Below are 26661 nucleotides of genomic sequence, written 5' to 3'. Positions count from 1 at the left end.
TTCTGGTGTGCTTTAGCTATAAGACTACAGGAGCAGAATGAACCTGCAAAGCTGGAAATACTTAGTATTGAGCTTCTGTAGAAAAAAAAAACTTGCTAACTCTTACAATGAATGGAAATATACCCTAAAAATTATCACTGTCACCTTAGAACAAATTATCAGTGGCATATTTTTATACAAAACTTAAAAACTGGCTTGGTGTTGAGGTGAATTATTGGTCTATAAAAGGCTAAAATGTCTGCCTCTACTGAAATAAAAGAGAGCTGGCTTTTCTCGAGAATCACATGGACTCAGAGATTTTAATTGTCACAATAAAGTTTGACTTACACAACATTGACAGAAAATGGGAAATGCTTTAGACTGTCATTTATGTTATGGAACTGTGACAGCGGCTGAGCACTCACCAGATGTCTCTCTTCTTGGAAGGTGGAATGGATCCAACAGCAAGTAGTGAAAAAACGGACGAAGAGGGATTATGACCTCAGCCGTGCCCAATCTACCTACTTCAATGATCCCAAGTGGCCAAGTATGTGGTACATGGTAAGTTCACCAAGGAAATCCAGTCATGGTCATGTTGTCCAGTTTTGTGGTGTATGAAGAAGATCTAGTGGTCCTGAGAGGCACAGAAGCAGTGACCTGGGACCTGTTCCCTCATCAAAGCTCACTGTTTGCGAGGGGGTACACTGCCATCCTTTCTAAGATGGTCTGGTTTAGAGATAGTAAACCACCCTAAGGTGTAGACATACAAAGACCTGTTGACAATCGTGTTCCCCACTGATAACCTGTGGCTGTGCCCTGAAAGGCACCCTAGAACTTGCATGTCACTGAAATTGCTCTGTTGGCAAGTGTTGCCTGACATACCACCTAATACATGTCAGGAAGTGTTTGAGCAGTTCAAGGAAGCCGGTGTAAGGAGGTCAGTAAGGGAAACTCACTGAACCTGTAGAGCACAGTGCTAGTCCTCTTTAGCTTGCCTCCTTTGGAAATGTACCTCTCTAGTCTAAAGTGTTTTTGCTTTGTGAGTACTGAAACATGGCTCGGAAGACATTACTCATTCTTCATCATGAATTCATACGTCACCAGTTTGCTCTGTAAGCTGTAAAAAGCCCTTTTCTGTTTCTCTTTCTTGAAAATTTTTTATTGCGAAGTGTTGCCAGGGTGTTTTCCACTGCACTACTTTTTATAATCCCTGTCTGGAATTCTCCACATGTCTCCAGCTGATGAAAAGACACACATCCGCAGAATTTCGCATCCTTTCCACATATTTTCCTGGCTCTTGGCCTTTCATTGCTGCTGGCTGGAGAGCTCCTTGTTCTTCCTGCCTGGTGGGTCAGGACTGTACCACAGATGCTGTACTCAGGACCGAGTCCTCTAGAAGTTCTCCCTGTTTTCTCTTCTGGCATTACGCTCTTGGCCTCACATGTCTCGCCCCCCACCCCCACCCCACCCCCGTGGCTCTTATCACTTACTTCTTTGTTGCTGTGATAACACACCATGACCAACAGTGACTTATGGGAGAAAGTTAATTTTGGTTTACAGTTGAGAGGGAAAGCTGATGATGGCAGAGGAGCATTGCAGTAAGCCACAGGTGTGGTGGCAGGAGCGGGAAGCTGGGAGACCATACCTCAACCTCCAACAGGAAGCAGAGGGTGAACTGGAGGTGGGGCGAAACTAAATTCTCAAGTGACATAGTCCCTTCAGCAAGGCTGCACCTCCTAAAGGTTCCTTAACCTCCCCCAAACAGCACCATCAATTGGGACCTAGTGTTCAAATACATGAACCTATGGGGACCATTTTCCACCATCACACTGGTGGCACCCTTTACCAGGCATTTTGTATTTGAGTCATGAATGTTGTCCACACATTTGCTCTGCTGTATTGAGGGTAAGCTAAGGGAGGGTTCTATATTTGGATCTGCAAGAACTCAGGCCGTAGCATTGCTAGTGATGCATACTTATTTGGAGGCAGAGGAATGTGGCTGATATGTCTACCAGCTCTCACTTTCCTGGACTTATCTAGAGATAGAAGGTTGTAGAAAGAGCTAGAACCCCAGCAGAATTTTACAGGAGAGCTCTGTCCTATTTGAGGAGAAAAGAAAGGAACCCTGATGTGCACTTCAAAGTTATTGGGAATCAAGAAATCATTAGGTAGGGTCATCTGAGGGGACAGTAACACATGACAGCTTGCTAGCTCTTAGCCAGAGAAGGAATGAGCCACAAAGGAGGGCACTAGAAGAGGTGATAGGAGGAGCTATGGGGCTTTGTCTGCACAGACAAAATTGCAATTTCTTTTTTTCTTTTTTTTTTTTTTTTTTTTGGTTTTTCGAGACAGGGTTTCTCTGTGTAGCTTTGTGCCTTTCCTGGGACTCACTTGGTAGCCCAGGCTGGCCTCGAACTCACAGAGATCCTCCTGGCTCTGCCTCCCAAGTGCTGGGATTAAAGGCGTGCGCCACCACCGCCCGGCAAAATTGCAATTTCTAAATGAAATTTACAAGTAAATATGGAAAGCAAAAGTGCCTCCATGTGAGTGTTTATAAAACCAGGTGAGGGAGAACTGCCTTGCCTTGTCACATGTTTCTTCTCACAGGAGTCACTGCTGCCTGCACATGTCTTGCTGGACAAGAGTAGGATGGCACACGTCCCTCTTCCTTTCTTCCTTTCACTGTCCTAGTGAGACAGAAATGGTACAAGGAGAAACAGGGGCTACTGCTGTATCACCATGGACCAGCTGAGGTTTTGTTGTTGTTGATAGTTTTTTTTTTTACATTTATTTACTAGAGAGAGAGAGAGAGAGAGAGAGAGAGAGAGAGAGAGAGAGAGAACAGAGAGAGAGAGACAGAGACAGAGAGAGAGAGAACACACCGATATGGAAGTCAGACAACTGATGGGGGTCAGTTTGTTTTCTTCCATCATGTGGGTTCTGGGGATCCAATTTAGGTTGGGCTACCAAGCTTCGTAACAAGTACCTTCACCTGCCATCTTGCTGGCCAATGGCCTCGTTTTTGGCCAAAGCCTACTTGCAGACTGAAGGCTACCATGCCTGCCTCCCAAAGAGCTCTGATTTTCCAGTGGATTTTCTCAGCCTGACACAAGAAAGATTGAGAGAAGAGCTCAATGTGTTAAGTATTTTTAGTACTCAGTGTACTAAAAGCAAAATACTGAGCGCTCTATGAGTAGTTTTCTGATTTTGTGTAAATAAATGTATATATTAACCTGAGCTATATTGAAAGAATGAGGAATCTGAGGTGCATGCCCAAGCTCACTCAGCCTGGTAGAGCTGAGATGCCACACTGGAAAGCTGATGCACAGCCTTCCAATGAGCAAAGACTCCAACCCACCTTTGTGCCACTGACAGATACCAGGAGAGGAACTAATCCTGCCCACCAGGAACTTCAAATATGTTCACAGAGTCATGACTGAAGAAACAAGACAGAGCTATGAGTGTCATTCAGGGTAAAGATAGGATCAGAACACTTCAAAGATTCCTATTAAGTTACTTCTTTTCTCTTAAGGAAAAGGACAGGAGATAGATTGCAGACCTATGATTATCTTTCACGCATACTGAGATCAAATGAAAGCCAAAACTCTTAAATCTGCAAAGCTGTGTTCAAAGTCCCATGGATTCCCTTAGTACATCCATGATTAAATCCCATAAACTCTTCTCTACTACGATGTGAGAATGCTTTGCTCATCTGTGTGAGTCATCTATTGCTGCATGACAAGATGCTCCAAAGATGAGTTTTCATAACAACTATTATCTCATTGATTTTGCTGGTCAGAAATCTAAACAGAGTTAAATGGTAGGGGCTATGGTCTATTCTTCAGGATCTGGGATTTCAGTTAGAAGACCCAAAGATTCCATGAGTGGCAAGTTCTGCTCTCTAAGTATTTATTCATGTTGCTGGTGGCAATTGGTTCTTCTCCAGAGGAGCCTCACCAAAACGCTGATTAGGTGTCTCTTGACATTGTTCTGGCTTCTCCCATATATGTGATCAAGTGGTCATTTGGGAAGCATGATTTTACAACTAACCTTAGAAGCCATAGAGAGTTATCTCTTTAATTTCTTTTTAATGTTAAGAGTCAGCTATGATTCTGCACTGAAGTAGACCACCTCATAGGTATGCACACCAGAGGAGGCACAGCTCATTCTGTATCTTCAGAGATGACCACCAAAGTTCAGGAAAAGTTTGCACAAGAAGCATTGCACAGTACCCGACACTCAGATTGTATCGTAGTTATTGTTCTTTGGCTTCTCAATAGAAAAATTAATTTGACTTAGCATAAATAATGGATTCATACATATGTGTCATTGTATTTTGCTATCACCTGTTTCCCTGTCATCAACCTTTTATTTGTTGCTTTAATAAACCCTTTAGAAAGTGAGAGCCTATTGACTAGTGATCACTCTTCCTGGTCATGTTAGATATGTAGCTAAAGCACCTGTTCACTTCTTTCTTTACAGTCCATGCTGTGTCTCGGCTGGCTACTTGGTGAGTCTCCATAGGCTCCTACTTCTAGTTCATTAATCTGGGCCTATTTGTCATTTCATATTGGTTGGTCACAGGAGAGTAGAGATTAAAGACAAGGAGTGACTGAATGTTCTTTTAACTTATTTGAAAGCTTGGCCCAAGTACTTCCTGCCTTGGAAAATGGTGTATAGAACTATTCTGTTAAGCCTTGAGGCTTGGCCCCTTGTATTCAGAAGCATGAGTTTAGAGAGTTTGTGCTGGACATGGTGGTTGTGAAGTTCCCCCTCTACCCTAACAAACCTCTCAGGTCTACATTCAGAAATCAGAAGGATCAGGACAGGAAGGAAAACTCATTTTCTGATGCATCAATTTCTGCCTTTCTTCTGCCAGGCATGTGACATACGTTGGCTGTTTAGAAATGCAGGATCTGTGTCTCTTAAAAACAGTAAAGCAGAAAAGGACCAGATAAGAACATACCAGAGCTTGCTGGGCACATGGTTCTTCTGCCAAAGCTTCCCTGGGTTCACATGCGTATATGCCACCACTGGGCCTTGGGCAGTGGCTGTAGTTTTATGTGCAGATTGAGTCTTCTTTGAAAATCTTGGCCTCACCATCACCAGGTGTTTTGGTATGGAGTGAGCCTCAGGCAGTGGGGTGGTTCTAATGTGAATATATGGCAAATGCTGAATAAATACTAGTTGCATAAATGAATGAGCAAACCTGCTATCACTCTGTAGCAGAGAAAATAATTGCCTGCATGTAATGAGTTCCCCATGTTATGCCAAGTCTTTTGCGAACTCTCTTATGTAGTAGATTATTGCCAGTGTTCCAGTGAATTAGGCATTATTATCATTGCCACTTTATGGATGAGGATATTAAAGCATAACAAAAGCTGCCGAAGGTCACCAGCTAAGCAGAGTTAGAGCCCAGTGTTCAAACCCATCTCTGTACCTGCAGACCTAGGATTCCAACTTCTCTCTGCATCTGTGGTTCATAAACTGTCAGGCAGCAGAATCACCTGGAGGGCCTAAAACCCATTACCACGCATCCTCTCCTACTTCTACAGCACAGTCTGGGACTTTGCATTCCTTAAAAGGCCCCTACTGATGTGATGCTATTCTGTAGGAGTCCCTTTGAAAAACCACCTGCTCGGCCTTATCTTGAACATAAGGTTATAAGAGCATAGCTTCTTTTGTCTCCCAGTTATCAGGTGGAAGAAGAAGGTTTTTAAACTTCTGGGACATTTTAAAACACACCTAGTCAGTTTACATTTTCCTTGGTCCCTTCTTTTCTTCTAACAGCATTTTTTATTTAGGAAGCTATAAAGGTTCATATAAAAATATTTTCATTTAACATGGAATTTAACTGATTGAAAATACATCTGGCTTAGCAATCCTCTCAAGATGCTCCTGTAGTCAGAAGATTTCCTATGTCCCGGCTGGTCCGGCAATCAGGACAAATCCCTCTCACTTGCATCCCCCAAGTAAACACATAGAGGCTTATTATTATTTATAACTGCTAGGCCATTAGCTCAGTCTTATTACTGACTGGCTCTTACACTTAAATTAACCCATAATTCTTATCTATGTTTAGCCACATGGCTAGTAACTTTTCTCAGCTGCCTTGACATCTTGTTCCTGTCTGGCTGGCTGGTGACTCCTCGCTCAGCAGCCCTTCCTCTTCCTAGCATTCTCCTTGTCTGTTTGCCCCACCTATACTTCCTGGCTGGCTACTGGCCAATCAGCATTTTACTTATCAACCAATCAGAGCAACACACATTCATAGCATATAGAATGACATTCCACAGTGTGCTCCAGAAACAAAACTTAGCATGTAGAAAGGCTATGAAGATTTGGCCCAGTGTAGTAGAATTAGCTTTAGCTTACCCAGCTGATGCAGTGGCCCATTTTAGCACTGTTAAGGAAAGTTTAGTTTGACTATGAAGACTGTACCATTAAGTAGAGCTCTTCATGAAGCATCTGGGAACACCAGCTGTATAGATAAGGGGATTCACTATTGTATGCAGTTTCATATATACACAAGCTTGAAGAACCCAGCTGAAGTCACCTATCCTAATTAGCATCCCTTCATTCTTTCAGAGTCATCATTCATGCATTGTGGGAGTTATCCTTTGGTGGGATATTTCTCTTTGTGGAAGGTTTTTTAAATCATCCTAAGAGACATATTCCTACTGGAATGCAGCATTTGAGCTGTTGATAAATAGGAGGAGGACAACTTAGAATTGAAACTTGGATGAAAGCATAGATTTAATAGAAAAGAAAACATTTTCCTTTAGTTATTTAAATATTCATTACTCAAGGAAATTGACAAAGCATTGCATGATAATTCTTGTCTAATAATTAGGATCTGCTGATGATTTTGGAGAAGCCCATAGTAACTAACTTTTGAAACATATTTTCTTCTACCCAGGAAAGGCAAGCTCAGATGTAAGAAGGAAAGAGTAAAGAAAGGGAAGGCTCAATGGATACCAGATTATAGTGAGGTAGAAGGCAGCTCTGTGTTCCAAGGCAGAAAACCCTGACTGTAGCAAGGATGATACATTGAATGTTCCAAAAGGCTAGGAAGAAGCACGTGGAGTGTTTCTTCCACAGAGAAATGGTAAATGCTTGAAGACATGTTGAAATAGCATGTGGTTCCCCTTACATTTTAAAGTTTTGATGTATTAATTAAAAGTAAAACTTGCGGGGAGAGAGAAATACCTTACGGTTTTGCTTTTTGGCTCTGACAGTGCTGGTTGGGACCAGCACTCTAGACTCTGCATCTGAGAACTTCCTGAGATGGATGTTGGGTGGCCTATTTAGTATATATCCTTGCATGGTGTCAAGACAGATAGATAATAACAAATGGGCTCATGTTTTTGATACACTACTTCAAATTTCATGAAAGCTCCCTGGGTGGTTTTTCGGAATCATATTTGCCGATCAGCAGAATGAAAATTAGCTGAGTTCAGTTGTGTGTGGGGCATATTTGCCAAAAAAACGATGAACTAGCTAGCATAGTAATTGCAAAAAATGATTTGAAGCCACATGGTCCTTTCTCAGCCAACTGGATGGTGTTCAGTACTCCAAGAGTTTGAGGCATTGCTGTTTCTGTGGTTGGCACACACTTTCCTACTGGTTTATACTGTCATTTGACTCTATAAAATCTGGTGGAGTTTGTGGCATTATTGTCCCAGCAGCTTGGAAATCATCCTTTTAAGATGCCTCATTTAGTCCTTTTAATTGAAAATGCAACATGGTGGAAATCTGCAAGCATGTGGCACATTCTGAGGCAAGGAAGAGTCATCTGAGAAGGGCAGACTCCAGCTTCGCAGGGACTAGCATGCTGGTTGGAGCCACTGAGTTGAGACCTGGTTTTACTGTACTAGTATATGCCACTAACTAAGTCTAGACCCTCTCAAAGCCTCTTAACATCAGTATATCTGAAAAAAATTAATGTATTGATTGTTTCTTAAGTTTGTGCCTATTTGAATTTCTTTCAGTTCTCTATGTCAAGATGTACTGGACATTGAGTCTGGGGAGAATACATACCACTGATAGGACCAGATCTCCAGCCAAGAGTTAACCCATGAACTTCAACTACCATATTCCATATTATCATATTATTAGTTTAAACTTAATAGGAGGTCCCCAAGACCACCCAGTTCAGTGACTCACTAGGAGGGCTCACATGAATCATGACGTAGTCACACTCAGAGCTATGGTTATTGTCAGGGAAAGCATACCAAGTAAAATCAGCAGATGGAAAAGTCCCATGAGGCAAAGTCCAGAAGAAGCCAGGCTCAAGCTTCCAAGAGATTTCTCTTAGTGAAGTGCCAGGAACGCACTTTATCCTCCCGAGCACTGAATGTGGTAACATGAGACATGGTGTCTTAAAAGACTCAGTTGGCTGGTGGGGGTGGATGGGTCACCTAGTCCCCCACACTTCCTGTGTTCCAAAGTCCCAGCACTCAGAAAGAAAGCAGGTGCTCTGACACACCCAAGACCCAAAGACTTTAAGTACTGTGTGCCATTCTTATCAGGGCATAATGAGATCACTCCCAATATCCAAGGCCCCAGATGCCAGCCAATGGCCAACCTTGCGGGCCATCATTCAGAGAAATCCAGTCTCCGGCCTGCTGTCTTAAATACTGTTCTTCCCTAAACCTATTGCATGACATTGCCCTCTGGAGTCCTCATGTGACTATTCCTTGTAAGTTGATAGACGCTTCCATGCCGCCCTTAATTCCTCTCTTAAAGACACTCCTGCTAGTTAAAGCCATTTTGCCTTTTCAGTCAGTATCAAAACACTACTGGCTTCCAGTTAGGATCTTGCAATAGCTGGGGACCTTTTCTGGTTTATCCACTATCTGCCTCTCCACTGCCTTTTGCATTCAGACTTCACGTGACCTGAGTTCCATCTCCCCACATATCCTTTGGTTGGATGCTGCTCCCATTCCCATTGCCCTGGTTAATTCCAGCCTTGTTGACCTGCCATGATCTTTCTCAGCCTTTTTACAGTAGCCAGACTAAACCCTCATTGTTTAGTCTAAACCACTGCGAATGTCTCCCTTGGTCTACTTTATCACAATTAAAATGTTGCAGATCTGTGTGGTTATATAATAAATACCTGTTAGATAAATTTCATGGAGTTAGGAACTGTGGAGAAAAATCATTATGGAACCCCATTACCTTAGGCCACCTCTAGTAGGTGTTCTGAAAGGAAGGGAGGGAGAGAGGGAGGGAGGGAGGGAGGGAGGGAGGGAGGGAGGGAGGGAGGGAGGGAGGGAGGGAGGGAGGGAGGGGAAAAGGAAGGAAAAACGGGGAAACAGGCAGGCTGGCTCAACAAAGCATGAACAATTAAATTATTTGTACTATTTTTTTTATCACACTGCATCTTTAATTTCTATTAACTTCTCCAAACCTATAATAAAAGAAAAAAATGAATATTTTTTCAATTTGTGGTTTTGAATAAGTTATGTCCTTGTAATTTTACTTGAAAGTGTTTTGTTTTTATTTTGTTTGATTTTTTTTTTTTAATTTACAGATCTCTTTCTGAGGTGTATACTATTCAGTCTTTGTGCCTGGAGCATGTACAACTATCCTTCCCTGTTTCTAGTCATTGAAGATGGTAGTTTAGATCTGTGATCTAAATGGCAGCTCACTTTGTTACTACCACATGTTGACACTAACTATTCCACCATGTGCCATCCTTCCCTACACATGGCATTCTTTCATGTCCTTTTGGCAGCGGATGGCTTCTCTAGGTGGAGTCAAGTGATTTCAGAATGTTTCTCTGCCATTTGTTTCCCATCCATTATTTCATTTCTCAAAAGTATTAATAATAATGTTCTGTGGCTTATGAAAACCTACCCATGCTATGAGATTTTGAAAATTCCCATCACATTCTTTTTTGTTTGTTTGTTTGTTTGTTTGTTTGTTTGTTTGTTTGTTTGTTTGAGACAGGGTTTCTCTGTGTAGCTTTGTGCATTTCCTGGAACTCGCTTTGGAGACTAGGCTGGCCTCAAACTCACAGAGATCTGCCTGCCTCTGCCTCCTGAGTGCTGGGATTAAAGGCGTGCGCCACCACCACCACCAGGCCCCATCACATTCTTGAATAGTTTAAACCTTCAAGATTCTGAAACTTTGGACAAAGAATATACAGGGATCAAACATATGCAAGACTGAACTAGAATAACAGCACTTCCTTAAAAAAACTACTTGTGCTTATAGAGTCAAAAAAAGGATACAAAGTAAGAACATTCACTTGTTATCACTGCATGAAAAAGCAAAGCTGTGTCTCAGGTAGTGTCCGTATGTGCTCTAATGAGTCAGAAATCCTGTTTGATATGGTACTTATTGAGTCACATTTATTTGTGCACTCAGCCATTCATTTGTTGTTGTTGATAACATTTGGCAAATATATTTTACTAAGCACTTGCAATTTTCTCAGTACAAGGAGGAAACCGTAAACAAGATGGCCACATTGTCTTAAGGGGGCTTTTGTGGGTATGGGTTTGGATAAATTTAGTCACTTTGCCTGATATGTGAAAGCTAGTCCATTGAGGGTCCACAACAGAGCTTTAGCTGACACTTGCTCATTACCTAGAGAAGGTTATGTGTACTGGCCCACATGATGAGTGTGCTGGGAGTACATATACTAAGAATGATCAGTAAACCTATAGATGGACAGTAAAAGTGCTTTCTGAGGGATCAAGAACTAGTGACCCACCTAAAGAATAGAAAAGGCACTTCTGGTAACATCCATTTCTCTGCTAGTGTAAATGACCACAGCCTTCCATGAATATTTGAAAGATAAAATTTATTTGTATTAGCAATTTGTCTTGTCAGCTTTGCTTTCAAGAAGTGAGAAATATGTGGGTGGCCAACCCCCAAAACCACTCTACCATGGTGATAAACAGGTCTATTAAGAGAAAAAAAAGTAATTTTTAATCAACTTTTTCAAGACTTTTCTTTAATTAGTAACTAATTTCTGTTGGAGAGCAGATAGGATTGACCTTTGAGCTTCCTTAATCTGTGTTGTCTCGAACATGTTGATCAAAGTCCTTTTATCATATGGCTTCTCGATTTCCTCATTTCTCAATTTGGTTTCACCTGGGATTGGGATCAGTTGCAGTGACCAAGGCAGTTGGGGCCTTATTGTAACCTGTCTCTGCTAATAGCTAGTGTTGTTAGCTCAATAAACGTCACCCAGATTTCAACATACGCCATGTTCATAGAACCAATTTTGGTTACTTCTAAAACAAAGTGATTTCAAATGCTCCATGTTCAGTATTCAAATTCTGAAAGTCTATAAGACGGAGATATCTGGAATGCTTTTCCCTTGATATTGTTGACAGTGAGATTGGCCAGGACATTAACAGAGGGAAAGAATCCAGTGATGAGAACACTCAAAGTAAGGGAGAATCTATGTTGCTTGGAGAAAGAGAAAGTAATAATTACCTTCATGTTAGTCTGATTTACCAGTTTGTCCAATGTAAGAAATACTTGGTGAGCAACCTTTGCCTGGGATGGGATTCTCTGTTAAGGATGGATAGTCAATATGGAAGAGGATAAGCTGAAGGAACTGCTATACAGCACAGAAAGTCAGACTAGAGTGAGACAAGAAGGGAGCCTCTAACTTCAGGAACAGGGCTTGATTACTTAATTGCATGGATCAGAATCATAATTGGTTTTGAATGCAGAGGTGCCATTTTTGATGGCAGATGATGTAGCCAAGACGGAAAATGCATTCACTTGTTATTCTTTCCTTGATTAGAAAAAGGAGTCTGATGAGACACCTATTTTTTTCTTTATGCTAATGCAGTGGTCAATTAGTCTAGATGGTGACTGTTCAAATATTTGGTGCCATATTAATGGGAAATTTTTCAAATATTACTCAAGAAATTTGGCTTTTGTTTTATTCATAGTCTCTTGGTTTCTTAGTGATTTGAATCTGATCCTTAGAAAAAAAGAATACTAGTATAGACATTCTCACCCAAGCATATAAAGCTAGCATATGTGAAGCCCAGGAAAGAATATTATATCCAAATAATAGAATTGTGCTCTTAATAATCTCTCTGCATGGCTCTGGAAATGGAGTTTAATTTATGTCTTCAAAACTTGATGTTTGAAGCTGTTACTCATGACGGAGTAATCATTCTTATCTGTCAGTGAGCTGAAAGAGCTTCAACTTGACTCTCAACAGTAGTAAGTTTAGCATAAATGGTGTTTAGCTCATTTTTATTCATTGAAATGATGTTTTGTTTTGTTTTCTTTCTGTTTTGTATGACTGGGGATTGAAGTTGGGTCCTTGCACATGCTAGGCACACACTCTAGCACAGAACTGTATATCCAGTCTTCGTTTACTTTTTCAGTTTGTGACAGGAACTCATGAAGTTGTCCAGGATGGTCTTGAACTCAGTCAGTGTCCCAGACAGGCCTTGATTTTGTGAGCTCCTCACACCAGCTTTCCTTAGAGCTAGAATTATAGGTCTTGGTTATCAGGCACCCAGCAACATGTTTCTGGTGCCCCTTCCCATTTCTCTTCTGAGCCTGTCCTCTGTATCTTCAGCTCCTTTGCTTTGCATTCATGCACATTGCACAGGCACACTGCAATCAGCACCGCACTTTTTACAGTTATTGCTCTTTTTAAAAACAGGTCAGGCTTTGAGAAGATACTGAAAAAGTTAAAAAGCCACCAAATTAGTATGATCCTGAAACCTAATTCAAGCTCTCAGTGTGTGCTCAGTTTCTTCCTTGTACATTTTCAGTAACTAGAAAGATACTGTATTCACATGGCCCTTTCTGTACTAAGGTATTCCATTCAAAGGCATACCCCGGGGCTTTATCAGAAACTTAGGCCACTTGGTCTGAATTATGGGTAGAGACTCACATCTGATTCCTATTTTACATGCTTGTACTAGAAATATGATCGAGTGTTTTTTAGAAAATTGAATGCAAAAGAAAAATATAATGAGTACCAGTGGCCCTATTACCAACTTTGATAATGTCAACTCAGGGCCACTCTTTCGTTTATTGCTCCCTTTGCTTGGATCATCTTAAAGCCCATATCACTCTTCATTTTATCACTAAATGCCCTTGGATATGTTTCTATAAGGTAAGAAACATTACTTTTCATAAAAAAAATTCACAGCACTGTTTTTACACAAAATTTCTTAATTGTCTCTTTATATATTCAAATATGCAGTTTTCAGATTCCTCCTACTACTTACCACTTCCTTTTGGTTCTGACCCAGGCTCATAAAAGGGTTACCTTTAAATCTCTCTGTTTTCTCTCCTTTGGAAACTTAACTTGAGTAATCTAGATTACTTAAAGTTTTGTGATATGAATTTTGATGGTTGCACTTTGGGGATTGTTTCTTGAGTTTAGTTTACATCAACATTTTAGTAAGCCATAGGGACAAAAGGCCCCAAATTCAAGTTCATTTTTGCTAAGGAGAAGATTGGAGAGGACGGCAACCTAGCCAACTGTGTACTTCCATGTGGAAGTACATGTCTGTTTGTCTTTGTCATCTGGGAGTTGCCAGTGCCTGGATGCCCTGCTCATTCATTCATCCAGGTTTACCAAGTGGGCTCTTTTCTTACTGTGATTTCTTCAGTTACAGGAGGAACTGTCCATCAATTACTTGGTACCACCTCAGGAAAGGCAAGGAAGATGCTGAAAATGTTTCAATTATATTCATTAGATACTTATTTCTTTAGCCTTCCCCAAAGGCTACTGATTATTTTCCCCCATTTTTTTAACGAATTCGTGAGATTAGACATATTTAAACTATTTCATTGAAGTTGTAAATTACCTTTCTTTGTCTAGTAAGAACCCATTCAGTTGACTTCCAGGTCCTATTGTTATGAATCCTGTATTTTTAGTGTCTTTTGTGTGGTAATATTGTATCCCCTAATATATTGTGCACCCTAATAAACTTATCTGGGCTCAGAGAACAGAACAGCCACTAGATAGACATAGAGGCCAAAAAATAGTGGCACACATGCCTTTAATCCTAGCATTCCAGAGGCAGAGATCCATCTGGATCTCTGAGTTCAAAGCCATACTGCAAACAGCCAGGCATGGTGACACACGCCTTTAATCCCAGGAAGTTATGGCAGGAAGCAGAAAGTTATATAAGGTGTGAGGACCAGGAACTAGAGTCTTTTTAAGCCTTTAGGCTTTTAGCAGCAGTTCAGCTGAGATCCATTCAGATGAGGACTCAGAGGCTTTCAGTTGAGGAAACAAGATCAGCTGAGGAACTGGCAAGGTGAGGTGGCTGTGGCTTGTTCTGTTTCTCTGATCTTTCAGCATTTACCCCAATACCTGGCTCCAGATTTGTTTTTATTAATAAGATGTTTTAAGATTCGCATTACACTTTTGTCTTCATGTTTATTTATGTTTTGTTTAATTCTGGTATGGTATAAGCTGTTTCCTGCTTTTCTTGTGTAGTTTTTGCCTGCCTGGAATATAACACTTCTTCAAAGACCCTTGTTCCTTTTTTGTTTTTAATCAATTTGTACAGACTACGATAATGTATAAGAATGGTTAACTATTAGGTTAGTCTTTAGAACTTTTCAGTAAACATGAAATACACTGTGTATCATACAGATATTTTCTATTTGAAATCAGTTATAGATCATTTTAAACTTATATATTTATCAATTTTACATCTACATCTTTTTTTTCCATTCTGAAAATCCAGTTCTTGGGTTTGTTTCATCCTGTACATACAATACCATCTCAGTATAACAATGCCATCAGAGATATCGTGATTACTGCAATTCATTTTTTCTTTTTTGAAAATAGATTCTTTTATCATACAATATATGATGATTATAATTTCCCCTCCATCCATTCCTCCCAGTTCATTCTCCCTGGCCCTCCCTTCCAGATCCACTCCCCTTCTGTCACTCACTAGAAACGAACAGACTTCCAAGAGACAACAATCAAACATGACAGAATAAAATACAATAAGAAGAAACAAAAACTGTCCTATTGAAGTTGGACAAAGCAACCCAACAGGAGGAAATACAGTCCTCTCAGGAAACACTTTTGTTTCTTTTTTTGGGACAGAGGATGGAACCAAGACCTCACACATGCTAGGCAAGCACTCTACCATTGGCTTAGTCTTCTCTGAAAACATTTTAAAATGGCTTTCATGAAGCTGGGTATCTTCTCAGTATCGGTCATTCTGTGTCCAAACACTGTGCCGCTCTTTCCATGAGTCTCAAGTGTATCACCATTTTTTTTTCTTTTAATGATCGCTGTGCTGTCATTGGAGGTCCGAAAGCATTATAAAGACTTGCATTGCTCCAGTGTGTTCTGGCAGTAGATTGAGGGCAGTAAAACCATCTGTTCCAGTAACCTGATACCCTGGAACTATACGTTTTGTTTTGAAGGAATGAAATTAATTCTACGAGGTCTGTGCACAATAGCCTATAATCATGTTCTCCAGTGTCCTACTTTAGAAGAGTGTGGTAAACTTGCCATTCATTTTTAAATTGAAGGATGAAGTAAAACAGGACCAGAAACATTGCCATTTGTAGAGTTTAGTCTAAGAAAATGAAAGATTAAAGAGATCTGTAATGATCAGACCCCTTCATTCTAGAAAGTGAAAGGGAATGTGCAGTGAACAAATCATTTAAACTGGGAGTGCACTCTAATGAGCATTGAGCTCATTCTGTACTCCCAGGACTGAGAACTAAAGAGTTATTGCAGACCGCTCAATAAAGGCATTAATTTAATGTGTAGCAGGATGGAAAATGAAGGAAAGAAACAAATTGTAAAACTCACAGGAAAAAAACAGTAAATTGCTAATGATTTTACTCATTCAACAATTAATTGAATTCCTAGGACTGGAGTGTGAGTCAGCCTGCTGGAGGCAAATAGGAAAACATAAAGTTTTGTCCCAGAGCAGACCATCGGCATACTGAGACCAGCCAACTTTGTAAGCATTTTGTTGAAACCACCTTTGACTTGACTGCATGGACCCCAAATTCCAATGTAGGAATAGGTATATATTGCATATTGAAGTTAAGAATGAAATAGGAGATATCTTTGCAGTAAATGAATGATTTACACACAAAAAATAGTGCAAAACATGTTTCTTCTAAAACATTATTTGCAAGGATTGTTTTGAGACATGGTTTCCTGTCATTCTGGTTGATATGAAACTCACTGTGGCATTCAACTCATGATTCTCCTCCCTCCATCTTCTCCCAAGTGCTGGGGTTGTATATAGATGTATAGATGTTCCCCCATAGCACTCAGATTGCTCCTAAGGATTTTTAATAGGCACTTCAAAGCCCAGTCATTTGGGATGCACCAATATGAAGAGTCTGAAGGTTTCTTTATGCAGGACTTCTCTGACTTAATATCTTCATACGCTTTGTGAATTGAAGAGAAGGATTTGAACAGCCAGCATTTGTTTCTATAACCTGATTGTCCAGAGGAAATGTTTTACACGGTGTTATTCTAATTGAGATTGAATTGCAAATGATCAGAGATTTCAACCACTTCATTTGGGGAAAGGGAAAGAGAGAGAAGGAATTTATCAGCCATGTGCTCCCAACAAAAATGCTTACTTGAGTCACAGGATAATGCAATTCTCCAGGGCCTGGTTCCTTTAGCTACTGATTCATTTTTTAATAAGCTCATGGCTGCAAGATACCTCTGTCAGCAGTTTCTAGTTCAAATCTAATGGGGAAAATATTTCTTTCCTACCTTCCTCCCTTCTTTCTGTATCTTGTACTTGCTTTCTCTTTAGTCTTGATGGCCTACTTAGACAGCTCTGGAACAAAGTGATTTAGAAGAGTCATATGAATGAGGGTATAAAAGTACACAATGGATTGTGATATCCTGTCCCAACAGAAATCTGGGTTCATGGTGGACAACGTCATAGATATCCCAAAACAGAGATCACATAGGTTTACAGAATGTATGGCTGGTGAGGTACTTAGCCAAGCCAAGTTTGGTGTTGATTAGCAAAAGACTTGACTTGGTTTCTGTTTGACTTGGGGTAGTCTAAACATGACTGCCTCTCCCTAAGCTATTTTCTACTTCATCATTCTGGAATGAATTCTATGCTGTGTACATTGTGATACCTATCCTTTATAAAAAAAAAAAAAAAAGGTTTTTAAGTGAATATGTGATGGGTTCCCTTCTTCCAACATTTCAATAAATTTGAAATCTACAGACATGATGAAAGAATAATATAATGAACACAAACATTGAATTCACCTGAATTTACCCAAAACTATTATTCTCTCTTTGTATATACCTGTATATGTGTGCAGACATAGACACAGATACAGACACACACAGACTCACTCTCTCTCTCTCTCTCTCTCTCTCTCTCTCTCTCTCTCTCTCTCTCTCTCTCTCTCTTTCTCCCCCTTTCCTTTCTCTGTCTCTCTGCTTCTCTCTCTCTCTCTTCCCTATATGGATTCTGCAAGTATGTAGTAGACACTGCAAAAAATATTCTTTATGAATCAGAAAAGTCATTACTTGTAAGAGTTAATGATTTTATCAAATTTTCTGCCCATATTCAAATTTTCCCACAGTGCCATTTTCAAAATCCTGTTTGGTCCAGACCCTGGAGTTCTGTGTTGCCATTGTTTGTTCTTTCTTCTTAGCTCTCCTGCCTCTCAAGTCAGGGTTGAAGGGTCATGTGATGCAGCCGCTCCTGTATGTGTGTTTTGTTTGGCTGGTTTGTTCTTTTGCAAGAGCATCTCATTATGAGGCTCTGGCTGGCCTGAAACTAAGATCAATCCTGCCTCCACCTCCTAATGTTGATGGTTTTGTTGTGATCAATTTTAGGTAGAATACATCTCACTTTGAATTTTGTTAACGATTTAATACTAGATGAGGAGTTAAACATTGGGGCCACACACCCCACTATGGATGGGTTATATTCTCTCTGTTCTTCATGCCAGGTGGCATGACGTCAGACGTCTTCACTCAGTGATGTTACATTTATTCACTGACTGGTAGATTTCTTCCTTGTAAAAGCCTAGTTTGCTTTATAATTAATAAAAGATCCAAGAAGTGTTATTTTGGGATGTGCAAATATCCTGTTCCTTGCCAACCTTTACCAAGGTGTCGCATCTAATGATGACTCCTGTCTCCATGAATCATTCTGTCAACTTGCAAGATGATTTTCTAATTCTGTGGTCCCATCTTTACTTTCCTTCCTTTCTAAATACCATGTGAATTCATGGGTTCTTTTTAAATGAAATGAGTCATTTCTGACATTACTCTTTTGTGGTTCCCAAATTGCCATGGTTTAAGGACAAAGACACTGTTCAAGTGAGCGTCTCCATACTCTGCAGAAATCCTATCACATTTTTTAGCACTTTATATTTTTCCTGCTCCACACCTGAAAATAGCTATTTCTCCAATAGGTAGTTTCTTTGGTTGAGGAATAGCACTTAAGAACCCAGACATCACTGCTAAGGGTATAGTTTACAATAAGCCCATTTTCAGTGTATAGAGCTAAGAATGCAGTCATCATAGATCATCTGGAAGTCACAAAGAACAAAGCCACAAGAACCTCAAAATCTCTTGTATGAAAGGGCATGTGTCTTAGATTTCTGATGCTACAATAAACACCATTACCAAAAGCAACTTAGGGAGGAAAGAATTGATTTGACTTACACATCCTGGTCGCTGTCACTGAGAGAAGCCAAGGCAGGAACTTGAGAAGGAACCTGGAGACCAGAACTGACACAGAGACCGAGGAGGAATGCTGATTACTGGCTTATTCCCCATAGCTTCATCGGTACCTGAGCTGGTACCTCCTAATGTGGGCTGGATCCTCCCACATCAATCATCACTCAAAAAAAAAAAAATGCCCCACAGGCTTGCCTAGAGGTCAATCTGATTCTGACATTTTCTCAGTTATGGTTCCTTCTCCTCAGGTGACTCTAGCTTATGCCAAGTTGACAAAATTCAAGCAATACATTGTAGATAGGATTTGCATGTGACCTTCACCCGCCACCCATGTATCCATCTATGGATGACTTATAATTCTCACACAATAGAAATAATGTGTGAACAGTTGTCCTGCTTTCCTATTAGAGGAGAATGGCAAAAATGATCCATACTCCAATCCAGTGGTTCTCCCATTCAGTGTTTTAGATCTGTAGTTAGACTCCATTAATGCAGAAGCCCTGAGTTGGCTTTGAGAATCTGGGCTGCAGAGTGGCAGCCCCAGTCCTAAGCAAGTATCATACACTCTTCCTCTTTCTGCCCTAGTTCATGTTTTTGTCCCTTCATCCCACCATGTAAATCATAGCTGTCAAGAAAACAAATAGATTTCTTAAATATACCTTAACTATGGAATCCCTGCCTCAGTGTTCCTACCAATGATAGCCCTACCTTAGTAAATTTCAAAGTTCCTTTTTGTCTCTAGAATACATTCCATGAGGCATGATATTCAGACTGCCTGTTTCAAAGGTTTAATTTCCTTTTTTCCCTCCTTGATCATATAATTAATTTGGTTAATTACTTTTTATTCTGATGAATTTTTCCCTCTTATGTAAAACATGGCTCAAAGTAAAATGCATAGGGTACTATGTGTATGGTATTTTCATGTTCTTTTAGCTTTCTTTTCATTTATTCTTTGTGTCTTTCACATCATGCATCTCCATCTCATTCATTTCCCTATACATTAGCATCTGCCCTCTGCCCTTGCAACACCCCCCAAAATAAAACAAAATAAAATTCAAAAGAAAAAAAAAACAAAAATGAAAAATCAATCTCTTCATGGAAGCTTTAGCGTGATAACTTTTATCTATATACCTTTACTTGCAAGTGTTCATTACAAATAGTTATTGGTCTATTTTGAGGCCTCTGCTTTCTGCTACACTATCAATGCTGATCCCTCACTGGAACTCCTCTTGGTTATCTTGTTATTGCCATGTGTCACGGATGGAGATCCTGCAACTTTGAGCCTGCAGGACCGGTCCCTTCACGTGCTCCAGCAGATCACAGGGGTGGATATTGGAGTGGGCCAACTCATAACCCTGGTTCTGTGGTGGGTAGTTGCAAGGTTGGTCATTCTCTCAGCTCTCCCTTGTCCTCACCACAGGGTAAGCTCTCCTTCACTGCCCTGGCTAGTTTAGTTTACCCCTTGCAGCAATAAGCAAGGGGCAGGGTCCACTCTCCCATTCCCAGGGTTCCTACCCCTACTCCTTCAGGGCCAGCTCTACTGTGTTGCCCAGGCATGATGTAGGGGCCACTCTGCTGAGTACTATAGCTGATGAGGGGCAGGGACAGCTCTCCCACCTGCCTCAGGTATTGATGGGCAGGGGTAGCGGTGAGGGGTGGGAGGAGGACATCTCTCCCCTGCCTATGCCACCACATGACAGATGAGCAATGAGGACAGCTCTCCCATGTTCACAACTTCAGGGATGGCTCACCCACACCTCCACCAGCAGGAATGGCTCTATTGTGCTGCTCAAGCGAGGCGCAGGCCTGCCAGGTTTTATTATTATTATTATTATTATTATTATTATTATTATTATTATTATTTATGTGTCTCTGTGGGTTTGTACGCATGTGTGCAGCACCCATGGACCCAGAAGAGCTGCCTGACCCCCCAGGGTTACAGGCATTTGTGAGCTGTCTGACATGAGGCTGAGAATCAAACTCTATCCTCTGGGAAGCAGGACAAGCTCTTAATGGCTAAGCTAACACCTCACCCCCTCCGCACACCCACCCCACCCTCCCTATCCCCACTCCACCCTCCCCCTTGCCTACCTCTGGTATCTTATTTTTTTTAACTTAGTAGATTAATGGAAATCATTTTGCATTACTTTATGGAAATCTTTCTTTCTCAATGGTAAAATCACCACAACTTATGTCACTGGACACAGGGAATATTTAGATTATATCCAACATTTTGTTTTTACAAATAACCTCAAGCTGAAACTTGTGCACATATTTTTTTGTTAGCGGTCTGTTTTCAGATAGGCTCCTAACATTGAAGTTGTTAAACCAAAAGCCAAAACTTAGGAAGAGTTTGTCAGAAGTTGCTAATTCCCCTGGAGTGAAGGCGGGAAACATGACTCTGTCATCTCTGTTTGCTGGTGCCTTCTTCCTTACCTTCCTGGTGTTCATGTTGTGACTACTTCTATAGACTAGTGTTTCCAGAGTGAAACCATTGCTTTGCTCAACCTTTATTACAGAATATTGAGATTATTATCTTTATGTGCATAAGTGAGAAAATGCTAAAAACAGAAAGGATGTCCCAAAAGGACATAGGTGCCAGCTTTAAAGGTGTCCATGTATCAAACTTGAGACAATGCCCCCCCCCGTGTGTGTGTGTGTGTGTGTGTGTGTGTGTGTGTGTGTGTGTGTGTGTGTGAGAGAGAGAGAGAGAGAGAGAGAGAGAGAGAGAGAGAGAGAGAGAGAGACTACGAATTGAATTGAACCTAGGACCATGAATATGCTAGGTAAGAACTTTACCATTTCTCTATATCCCCATTTCTTTTTTGTATTTTTTATTTTGAGACAATATCAGTAAGTTGTCCAGGCTAGCCTTGAATTTGCTTTATAGTCCAGGCATATCTTGAATTATTAGTACTCCTGGCTTACTCTCCTAAGTAGCTGGAATTACAGGCCTCTGCCACCAGGTTATGTTAAACCTTGGACAATACATGAGCCAAAAAATAAAAACTAAAAAGTAATATCCTTGACAGCTGAATGCTTTTGAAAATGCCCATAAGTTCATAATAATATTTAATAAGGAATAAGAGTAAAGAGATTACAGAATTAGTTATATTTTGCTTCTTGGACAGTTCTAATGAATATTTAATTTAGCATAGAAGTTTAAGCTCTTTAACATTTACATTTGTAGTATGACCAATACATTTAAGTTAGCCTCTGCCTTGTCGTTGTGTTATGTAAATAGGCAGTGCCTGACTTACAGTGTCTAATGGGTGTCCTGGGAACCAAACTTAGATATTTTAGTGTTACAGCAGTACACAAGCAATTTGCATGTAGTAGAAATGGTCTTGGAATTTTGAAGATCTTTCCCCAGTTTTCTAGGAACTTGAACCACAGCTGCTATGTAGACACACAGTCACAGGAGAAACACCTGATAGTATGCAGTGTGGTACTGATAAGCTAGACTGTTCCGTAGGCTTTGTGCATTCAATGCATTTGACTTGGGATATTTGGTACCTATGATGGACTGGCTGGGGAATAATCTCACTCTAGTGTTACTTGTATTTAGAACTTGTATATAAAAGCTGTTTTGACTCTCACTTAAGCCTACAAGAAAACTAGATGTGGGATGGAAGCTTGACATCTCTGCCTTCATTTTGCATCTGCCTCAACATTGGGTCACCTGTTGACATCTTATAGGCACATTAGTTGCTCACAGAGTGTCTGTATAGAGACTGTAACACCTAATTCAGTAGTTCTCAACCTTCCTAATGCTGTGACCCTTTAATACAGTTCCTCATGTTGTAGTGACCCCCAAATACAAAATTATTTTCATTGCTACTTCATAACTGTAATTTTACTACTGTTATGAATCATAATGCAAATATCTGTCTTTTGTGATGGTCTTAGGCAGTCCCTGTGAAAGGGTCAGTCAGGCCCGAAGGGGATGTGACCTACAGGTTTAGAACAGCTTACCTAATTCATTCCATTTCCCTTTAGTACTGAACACACAAAGACAGGAGTAACTAAATGATTTCACTTTCAACGATTTTCACATTGTCTTATTCCAGACACCCGAAAGACATCTAAAGGTCTCCAATTATTCTTATACCTGTAGCCACCTTTGATTCAACTCTAGGAACAGCAGGGTATCACTGAGGCAGCACCGTGAAGAATGAGAAGTCATTTCCTGAGGTGCAGCTTGTCTCCTGAAACAGTCGTCACTCAAAAAAATAGATCTGTCCGTCAGTCAGTCTGTCTACCTATCTACCTATCATCTATCTCTCTATCATCTGTCTATCTATCTATCTATCTATCTATCTATCTATCTATCTATCTATCTATCTATCTATGTATCTATCTATCTATCATCTATCTATCATCTATCTATTTGATGTTTATCTGTATGTACATCACATGCCATTTATGCAGTTGCCCTGGAAATGGAGTTACGAGTGATTTTGAGCCACCTGATGAGGGTGCTGGGATCCAAATCGGGTCTTTGAAAGAGCAAGAGCAGTAAGTGCTCTTAACAGCTGAGCCATCTCTCCAGCAAGAATCACTGCTTTGGACCACCTTGTAAGTAGAGTGTAACATGAATCTTAGATGGCCTTATTAATAAAATCAAACCCAGAGCCAGGTATTGGGTCAGATTGGGAGCTTCTGAGTCCTCATCCGGAATGAATCTCAGCTGTACTGTTGCTCAAAAGCCTAAAAACTTAACCTGCCTCATTCCTGGTTTTCATGCCTTATATACCTTTCTGCTTTCTGCCCTCACTTCCTGGGATTAAAGGTGTGAGTCACCATGCCTGGCTATTTATAGTTTGGCTTTAAACTCACAGAGATCTGGATGGATCTCTGCCTCCCAAGTGATAGGATTAAAGGCCTGTGTGCCACCATTTTCTGGCCTCTATATCTAGTGGCTGTTCTGTTCTCTGACCTCAGATAAGTTTATTAGGGTGCACAATATTTTGGGGAACACAATACCACCACAGTAGAGCTAAGAAAATTATTAAAGATAGACTACTTCTTTCCCAGGGCTACTTGATTACACATATCTCTTCTACCTTCATCCAGCTCTTCACATTTAAATGAAAAGCTCGTGTCTGTACCAGAAATTGACTTGGAGTCAATTGGCTCCTTTATCTATGCATATAGATTCAGTTACATCCACGTTTTACCATTTCTTTTTTTCTGTACTTGGCATCCGAGCCTCTCATGATAGGACTGCTGGAACTGGAACTTCGGTTGTAAGTTCTTGTTCTAGAAGGTTGAGAAACGTATTTACTTTGTGTTTGCTGTGTCTGACTGTGTGGTGTGTTCCTTGCTGCTTTGAGACTGTTGATTTTGGTTTTCAGGAAGCTTTGTATATTTTGGTGTTATTACAAAGGATTTTATATTCTTGCAGTTCTTCTTTCTTCATTTAGACATCTGTGTTTGCTTTCTTGACTTTAAATAAATGTCTCTGGCTCCTACCTGTAGTATAATTTATCTGTTTTACACTTTCTCTTTTCTTTCATCTTGAAAGCATTATTCATACTTTGCCAGCACATATAATGCATGCTTGCTCTTCCTCCACCCTTCTTCTGACTTGGAATCTTAGTCCTTTCACCTGTCTTGAGTGGGTAAAGCCTGCCCACTGCTTGGTGACCTAAGAGGAGCTCCCGAGTGCAGTGCACTCTGGGTTTCTGTGACGGTCAGTCTGAACAGCCTTGAGACTCCCAGAGAAGCCTGGTTGCACTTCTGTTTTACCTTCGTTGACAATGACTTCTTAATATTCCTTTAATTTGTTTGTTTGTTTTGTCTTTTGGTCTGGAGACTCAGCGCACATTTTCTCTCAGTCACTTCCTTTACATGCCCTGTTACATTAGTTGAATTTTGTTATGGTCATGCCATTCCTCCATGCTCCTGATTATTCATCCAGCTGAATCCATCCTCTCTTGGACACTTTATAATTTAGTGTTTATTTCAAGCATAATCTAGTTGTCAGTTTATTACCAAGGTTTGGTCAACTCTAGTTTCATGTCTTTCTAGGCTTTTTTTCTAGTCTATATGTTTACTTACATTTTCTACTTGAGCTGAAGTGCCATATCTGCAAATTTAATTTCCATGTATTGCACTGGGGTTCAGGTATAGTGTCGGCATTTTTATTTAATTGTATATTTTCTAGAAGAATCGATATCAGCTACAGTAGTTTGATTCTCTTTATATTTGTTCAGACAGGGATATTAGGTGCATAATTGTGTACTTTTTTTTCTTAAGCTATTAGTGGCCCTATTGGGAAAGGACAGGCCCTTGGAAGGGATTGTAGGACCACAGCTTTCCTGGCTTCCTATCCTGAGATGTGTTCTATTGTGTCCATATAAATTCTGGCTGTCTAAAATGGAGTCCTCATCAGCATCTCTATGTACTCTGTGAACTTTTAGCCTGTGAGACTAATCCGGCCTTCTTTTAACAAATAAGGTGGGGTTGACTGGAAAGATGGCTAAGGCTGCTCTTCCTGAATACGGGATTTGGTTCCTAGCACTTCCACATGGCTCTTAGCCATCTATCACTCCAGTGTTCTCTTCTGACCTCTGAGGGCACTGCACACATGTGGTGCACAGACTTAGTTGGCAAAACACCCAAACACATAAGATGTGTGTGGGGGGGGCGTGTGTGTGTGTGTGTGTGTGTGTGTGTGTGTGATAACAGTTAAAAGAAAGGAGGCCAGGATGAGAGACAGCAAAAGCATGCATGGGAGGGGCTAGAGGTAGGAAAAAGAATAAGGAAATGAAATTATTATAGTTTCAAATGATAAATTACTACACAAAAACCCATAGCTGTCCTTAGGTATGTCATTCTAGTAAAGAAAAATGCATTGAAATACTATTCTTCATTTTGCCTGGTACCTACTATAATACCTAGGACAAGCAGGCAAAATATTTGTGGGAGTAGAAATGCTAATTTAGTGACAAATTTGATGATCACGATGTGAATTGTTCCCTAGTGACATGTAAGAATAAACTAACAGAAAGTTCATTTCAATTTCACGTCATCTCAATCCAAGTTAAATAAGAACGTTTATTTTCTGAGGTGTATAAGCTGACACCGAGTGTAGTAATAATGTTCTTTATGTTTGATTTTTCAAAACCTAAACTTGAAAAAAAAATTCATCTTCCTTAAGCTCTGCCACACAATATGAAGTAGATATATAAAAGAAAGTCCTATCTACGTATAACCTACCAAATGTGATTGAGGCTGTTTAGATGGCACATGGAATGGTTAATAAGAATTAATATATAATACCATCAGTCGTGGTTTGTTTTTTTTTCTCCCTGGTAGCCATACTTCATTATCCCTTGCTCAAAACCTTTGGTTATTGGTGTGCAGCTGTTCTCAGAGAAAGCAAACCTTGCCTCAGCCCTAGGGGACAAACTGAATGGACTAAGTCAGTCATGGGACTTGTGCACCTGACCAGCTAAACAGAGAGAGGTTCACCAGTGACCAGCTCAGCCAAGCAACGTTCGTTTGTTGGGCTTTTTTCTCTTGAGAGAGAAAACCTCTTCTGCCTCCTTTCCTTTTGTGAGGAAAATGAGACGCTGTGGCAAGTATCTTGAAACGAGGAGACATGCTCAGAGAATAAAGGGCCACCAGCTAAAAGTGGTGGCTGAGAAATCTTCCTTAATGATACCAATCACCTGAAATCTTCCAGGTTTGCTGAGTTATAGTAAATACTGTTTCTGACTATGTTTTTTTCCTTGTAGCTTAAAACACTTGAAATTAATATAAACTGCTTTCTAATTTCAAGAATCTACTGACTAAACCCACCCTTGAAAGGAAGTTTTCTTGTTTGTTGCTTTCTCATAACAGTCTTTGGAGTGCATCCCTGTGTTTTAAACATAGTGTTCCCCTTCTTCCTTTCTCTTGAAAGCTATGCTTAGTGGAATAAAATGAAAAGGGGGCACATTTTTTTTCTACTGGATCAAATGAGCAGCCATTTGGGTGCCTGAAACCCCACATGCTTCAATCCATCA

General features: G+C 40.3%; 1 protein-coding gene across 4 annotated transcripts in view; it reads left to right on the top strand.

Annotated features, from left to right (window-relative positions):
• Pcsk5 (proprotein convertase subtilisin/kexin type 5) overlaps positions 1-26661 on the top strand; it is a 434887-nt gene that overhangs the window by 92646 nt on the left and 315580 nt on the right. For all 4 annotated transcript variants that reach the window (XM_076560923.1, XM_076560919.1, XM_006995970.4 and 1 more), the window contains exon 3: positions 427-540. In XM_076560923.1, coding sequence (XP_076417038.1) covers positions 427-540 — 114 coding nt within the window. The remainder of the gene's footprint in view (positions 1-426; positions 541-26661) is intronic.

This window comes from Peromyscus maniculatus, chromosome 1 (genome assembly GCF_049852395.1).
Source record: "Peromyscus maniculatus bairdii isolate BWxNUB_F1_BW_parent chromosome 1, HU_Pman_BW_mat_3.1, whole genome shotgun sequence".
Lineage (NCBI taxonomy): Eukaryota > Metazoa > Chordata > Mammalia > Rodentia > Cricetidae > Peromyscus > Peromyscus maniculatus.
This window is presented reverse-complemented; position numbering and strand designations above follow the sequence as displayed.